This window comes from Malania oleifera, chromosome 6 (genome assembly GCF_029873635.1).
Source record: "Malania oleifera isolate guangnan ecotype guangnan chromosome 6, ASM2987363v1, whole genome shotgun sequence".
NCBI classification, from domain to species: domain Eukaryota; kingdom Viridiplantae; phylum Streptophyta; class Magnoliopsida; order Santalales; family Ximeniaceae; genus Malania; species Malania oleifera.
The window spans coordinates 99,753,117-99,759,063 of record NC_080422.1 but is presented as its reverse complement, the minus strand read 5'-3'; the positions used below and the strand labels follow the sequence as shown (position 1 = coordinate 99,759,063).

The 5,947-nt window shown below is 36.8% G+C and overlaps 1 protein-coding gene across 1 annotated transcript; it reads left to right on the top strand.

Annotated features, from left to right (window-relative positions):
- The first annotated feature begins 944 nt into the window (after positions 1-944).
- On the top strand, positions 945-5,131 carry LOC131158112 (uncharacterized). Its single transcript, XM_058112721.1, has 6 exons — positions 945-1,368; positions 1,481-1,648; positions 2,629-2,875; positions 3,834-4,028; positions 4,416-4,681; positions 4,772-5,131. Exons 1-6 carry the CDS (start codon positions 1,114-1,116, stop codon positions 4,937-4,939), a joined length of 1,299 nt encoding a protein of 432 aa, XP_057968704.1. The 5' UTR covers positions 945-1,113; the 3' UTR covers positions 4,940-5,131.
- The last annotated feature ends 816 nt before the right edge of the window (positions 5,132-5,947 follow it).

Here is a 5,947-nt window from a genome sequence, read left to right as displayed (position 1 = left end):
ACGGATCAACGTCCTCTCTTTAAGTCTCGCTGATCAGGTAAAGTTTGGAATGGACGTTCGGCCAACCCGACCTCTGGGACACATCTCCATCACCATCCACGGTTCCCGCTGACTCACGAAAAACTTTTACCATCCACGGTCTCCGTTGGCTCACAGAGCGAACTCTCATCATCCATGATCCCTACCGGCTCACAGAGTAAATTCTCACCATCCATAGGTACCGCTGGTTCCGTGAGTGTATCTACTTGAAATTGAACCCCTGATGCTCCTTCATGCTGATACCTTTCTATCGCGCCATGCCTATGGGAGCCACCTCACCCAATTTAATATAGTATTAAGTAGTGAAGATTTTTGGTCTGATTTTTAAATTTATAGAAATTGGAAAAAAAAAATGTCCCAAACAAAGGGCCAATGCATTTAAATAAAAATATCTTATAATAAGAATTTAAAATATAATTATTAGTGAAAATTTCCTAATTTTATTTATTTTTTAAATATTAACGCTTTCAAATAGTCCTTTGAAGAAATTTGGGCTGCTACATTGAGAGCAGATTTAATATTGTGATTACTTACTAAGTGAGCTTACTAATTATCTTTTCGACAAATTTTGATTAATGATTGTTAAAAACGTCACAGAGAAAGTTTTATGAAAATTTTAATAATTCGATGTTCGAATCTTTTTGTTAGATCTTAGGTAAGGTGAATACCTCTTACGCTAATAAAAAATAAATTTTTTTTTTACCTTGGCTAACTAGACCCTAAAATTGTGTCTAAGAACATAAAATTTGAACCTTATATTGATATGTATTTCAATGAAATATAATATGAATTTTATATATAATATATTTTTCAACTTCACCATCCTAAATCTAGGCTTGAATTTCAAGCTGCCAAACGAAGGGCGGAAACTGGGTCGGGCCGCAGCCAAGGCCCAAAGCCGTAAATGCTCGTCCTGCGAGCCCAGCCCCGCTGCAGTTCGGGGAAGGCCCAGATTATATAATCTCCAAAATTAAATTGCTCAAAAGCTCTTTCTCGGCCTCAAAAATCCCGCAGGGAAAGGTAGGAGCTGCTGATGTTGAAACTGCGGCAGAAACCTTGAGGGCAGGAGCGAAAATGGAGGGCTCATCTGCGTCCGAAGCTCTGCTAGAAACCCTAATGACGAGGGGATGGTGTTTCGGAGACCTCGAACGAGTCAAATCTGTGATCGCTAGTCATTTTGATTCTGCCCCACCCGACGAACGCTTTAAGGTCGATTCGATTGAGTCCGAGCTCGCAAAGATGGACTTGAGAGTCATCGGCGGCAAGTCTTTGCCCGATCCTATTGCTCTTCGAAAATCCTCTCATATTAAAGGCCCCAAAGTTCTCCAGGCGCGTCTCTCTCTCTCTCTCTCTCTCTCTCTCTCTCTCTCTCTCTCTCTCTCTCTCTCTCATAATTTCTTTACTTCTTCTTTTTTCCAATAAATTTTGTGTTTTCAATCAGATATCTTCTGCGAGGGACATTTCTCGAAGCGGTCATGCGGAGAGTTCGGGGAGTTCAAACAGTCGGCGTCTACTGAGACTGAATCTTACGGATGGCCACAGTGAGCTAACTGCTGTAGAGTACACCCGCATACCCTCAATTCCGGATGATGTTGTTCCTGGTTCTAAGGTGTTCTCAATTCCCTTGACTTTGCTACTATTATAGCAATTGTTTCTGTCAGTTGATTATTTTATTTTATTTTATCTATACGTATTGTAATCTCACAAATGTTAGAGATATTTAGAAAGAATTACATTAAAGTAATGAACAGTGAAAGATGCTAATGTGGACAAATCCGCGCGTGTGCACTCACAATTATGGCTATAGTTACTATGTTCAGAGGTGAAGAAGATGGGGTTAGAGGTCCACCACCTCAGGCTCTGAGCGTATTAGAGAGCTAGGCAATGCTGGTTTTGTTCATATATTCATGGACTATGAGGTTATATAAGAAGAAGGGTGTGGCTTGTGTAACATTGTCAATATATTTTATGCTTAGAAGCCAAACTCGGGCATGGCATTAGCATTTGGCAACCCTTGCTCTCTCTCTCTCTCTCTCTTCTTTTTTTATGGGCATTTTTTACCTAAGGTGTTGCAAGAATAAAAAAAACCTCAATTTGTTAAAGCCAGCATTTCTGGATGCGTTTCATTTTTGTACTGAAAATTGAATGGCTCTATTGCATCTTCTATGGTGTATGAAATTAGAAATCTATCCTATGCAATAATTAAGGCCAATGTAGAAATTTGCAGACATGAGCTGACAGGATGTTTCCATATAGGAGTTCATGAAAAGCCATTATTCTGAACATAGGTATAGGTTTTGTTCATGGCTACCAAATAATCATGCAACTTGCGACGGTGAATATGCCCATAAAATTAAGCAAGCAGGAATCAAAATGGAAGTTTGTTTCATGGGGCATCTGAGAGCTTCCTTGTGATTTTGTTGATCGATTGAACATCTTGCTATCAGGCATAACACCTCTTCTGTTTTTCTTTTTTTTTTTTAACCTTAGACTTGTTAGCTTGCCATGAATCTCAGGTCATTGACTTTAATAGGGATTTTGTGAGTTTTATTATTTCCCTAATATCTGTTGCTGGTCTCTGGTTGGCAGGTTCGTTTGGAAAATAAAGCTGTGATACATAGTGGCATAGTATGTTTAAATGCTAAAGTGGTAACTGTATTAGGAGGTGTAGTGCAAGCACTTTATGAAGAATGGCTGATGAACAAAAAATATTCAGGTTTATCTCGCTCATCCTTGAAGCCATCAGGGGATGATGAGATTGTTGGTCCTCCACAGTTTGAGAAGTTGCAAATTGGGGCATCCATGCATCAGTCTGCCCAGCAAGGCAGATTTTCTTGTCAGTTTCTGAAACCTTTACTCTTCTAGATTCTTTATGTGGAACTTGTCAATATCACTTCAGTTCTTTCCATGGGCCTATGTAATTTTGCTTTCCAAATTTCATATTGATGCAAGTTCTCTTGATTTGGTGCAAAACCTGAAGTTGATGCTTTTCACGGAATGAGAAGCCTTTTAGTGAGTTGCACGTCCCTGGGCAATGCTTTCATATTAATTCAATCTCTCCAGAGAAAATTCAGCAAAATGACTGAAACTATCTGCATGAGATAAAAATAGAGTATTTGCAACAGAAGTAAATTATCAATCTAGTTGCAGCACATTATAGTAATTTGAGTCATTTGACCACTAATAGTTGAATGTTTGGGGTAATGGTTTTGCTAATGTTGTTGTACTGCCCACACGGGAAAAGCAATTCCCCTCTGTTTTGTTCACAGTATTAATGTATCATGGAAATTTCTGATGGGCTGGCATTTGCTGCAAAGATTTAGCTGACATAAACTCAGCAAGGCTATAATTCCAACATTATTGAGTTGGTAACATTTGGGCTGATCCCCCTTGCTTCACCATCCGCTGTGATGTTTTGTTGCATAATATGCCTCAAGCCTTTGTGGTCATGTTAGTCATAGTTGTGCACATGTGCTTTTATAATATAAATATATATACTATTACAAAACAATTAAATGTCTACACTAAAAAAGCATACATATCTGTGAAAATTTGAGGTGAGATTCTTGCCTTTCATGAATTGATTTTGACTTTTTCAGAGCTTGTTTTGTTTGCAATGTCACTGAGGCCATGCTATGATGTTTTATAAAATTCATTACTATGTATTTCTATAGATGTACTATGATGAAATAGGTTAATTATTTTCAATAAGCAACTTTATTTTCAATATTGTGCTCACGTTTCAACAACTATTGTATATGCATGATTCAAGGACATGGGGTGATGATTTGCAGATCAGTCAGAGTCAACCCACAAGAACAACAGCCTTAGAATTGAGGACACTGGTGGAAAATCAGAAATTAGGCAAAAGGGAAGACAAGGGAATCTTGATTTTAAAGCAGAAATTTTGAATAATGATATGAAAGTAGCTACCCTTACTGGAAAAACTGAAGATATGCCAAGTAGCTCTGGAGCAAGACCAAAAGAAGGTGCAGTTTTATTCTTTTCCTGTCTAAACTTTATTTCTGTACATATATATTTTGGTAAGCTTATGGTGCATTGAAATGCATAACAAAATGATAAAGTCAATTTTGATTCTGTAGAACTCACCTTTTAAGCAGCATGGTAGATGGAGTGATGAACGAGGTGGCATAATTATAGCCAAAATAAAAAAAATAAGTCATGTCTGAAATTTTCCTCAGTGAAGTTATTTCTAGTTTTGAGAAAAGCATATAGACATATGTTTAAAGAAAAAAGAAACAAAAACAAATGGGTGCTTTATGGTTGCTATTGTATATTTAGTTCTTTATTTACATTTAGGAGTTTCTTTTTATAGTTGTATTGTTATACTGATTTGAAAATGTTTGCTTTAACAGTGGTCGAATCTGTTCCTGTTCAAAATCAAGCAGCTTCTCAGAAACTACTCCAGAAGATGAGTATTTCAAACTGGGATGGTCAGAATTTTAAAAATCGAAAACATAGAGGGAAGGGGAAACAAGAAGAGTCACCAGTTTTCACTTTAGATGAATGGGAGAAGAGTAGAGCTGGGATAAGAACTCTTAAAGATGAGCTTCCAGATGTAAGCCGTGATGAGGATCTTGCATGGCAGCTTCAAAATCAATTTGATTTGGAAGACCTTGATGTTAGCATTCTCACATCCTCTACTACCATTACTTCTACATATATTAATGATTATGAAGTGCTTGATGTCATTGACTCCCTGCTTGTTCAGGTACATAGGGTTCCTTGTGAGACTGAAGCAGAACGTTTAAGAAGGAGCATGTTTAAGTTTGAGAGGGATGATGATAGCATCCATGAAACAGGATATCGAGGGAGAGGAAGGGGTAGAGGAAGAGCAAGAGGGAGAGGAAGGAGGAGGGGAAGAGGGAGATTTGATTAACCATGATTTATTCACTCATGTTTCTCATTATATTTGGTAATTACTTATTTCTCAATTACCTTCCTTTTTTTTTTTATTTTTTATTTTTTATTTTTCAGAACATCTAGTTGCTTGGTGCATTTTGAAGCTCCCAATTTGCAATTTGTGAAATAATTTCTTTATTCTGATTGCTTCCTTAAAGCTTGATTATACAATCTAGAAGTGAAAGTAGTTTGTGAGTGTGGGCATGATTTGGCCTTTGACATCATTTTTGCTGTAGGTGTAGAACCACCTTGATTGTATATTACCACATGTTGATGCTCTCTTTTCTAGTTTAATGCTATCTCTTTTGTAATTCTCATTTTTGTGTTTTAATTCAATTTCTTACTCTGTTGTTCCTTACTCCTGCCCAAACTACTTTGCTTTTCCTCTTTATTTTTATAGTTGAGTTGATAAATATTATCTTTTAGGTGGCACTCTGATGATAATTTATTAACTAATGCTATTTCCTATGAACTTTGTGAATGGTTTCTAACGAATACAATGTTTGCATATTAAAACAGCTTGCCTTGATGGTATTTTTTCATAAATTGATATATATATATATATATATATATATATATATATATATATATATATCCTATGTTTAACATTTTGAATTTAAATCGTCAAATAAGTTGTATATTGGTAGGCGTTAAAGTTTAGGATTTAATCATGGCTCAAGCATGAAAAAAACAGTATATTAGAATTTTAAGGCTTTGCCCATTGCAATGTAAATCATTTGAGGGTGAGCCTCGGCTCCTAGTTACCTGGAACATGGCACGTTTTGAGTTGTGGTATGGTATGACTTTAAAGTTTAGGGTTTAATCTCTCATGGCTCAAGCTTGACAACCAACAGTATATTAGAATTTTAAGGCTTTGTCCATTGCAACGTAAATCATTTTGAGGGAGAGCCTTGGCCCCTAGTTACCTGGAACATGGTGCGTTTTGAGTTGTGGTATGGTATGGGAATGGGTTAAGTTATGTTGA

What these genes read in the sequence shown, in the direction of transcription:
- LOC131158112 (XM_058112721.1), top strand. Translation starts at nt 1,114, where the DNA reads ATGGAGGGCTCATCTGCGTCCGAAGCTCTGCTAGAAACCCTAATGACG. An exon ending in ATGTTGTTCCTGGTTCTAAG is followed by an intron (nt 1,649 to 2,628) that starts GTGTTCTCAATT and finishes TCTGGTTGGCAG; the next exon opens with GTTCGTTTGGAAAATAAAGC. An exon ending in TTGATTTGGAAGACCTTGAT is followed by an intron (nt 4,682 to 4,771) that starts GTTAGCATTCTC and finishes CTGCTTGTTCAG; the next exon opens with GTACATAGGGTTCCTTGTGA.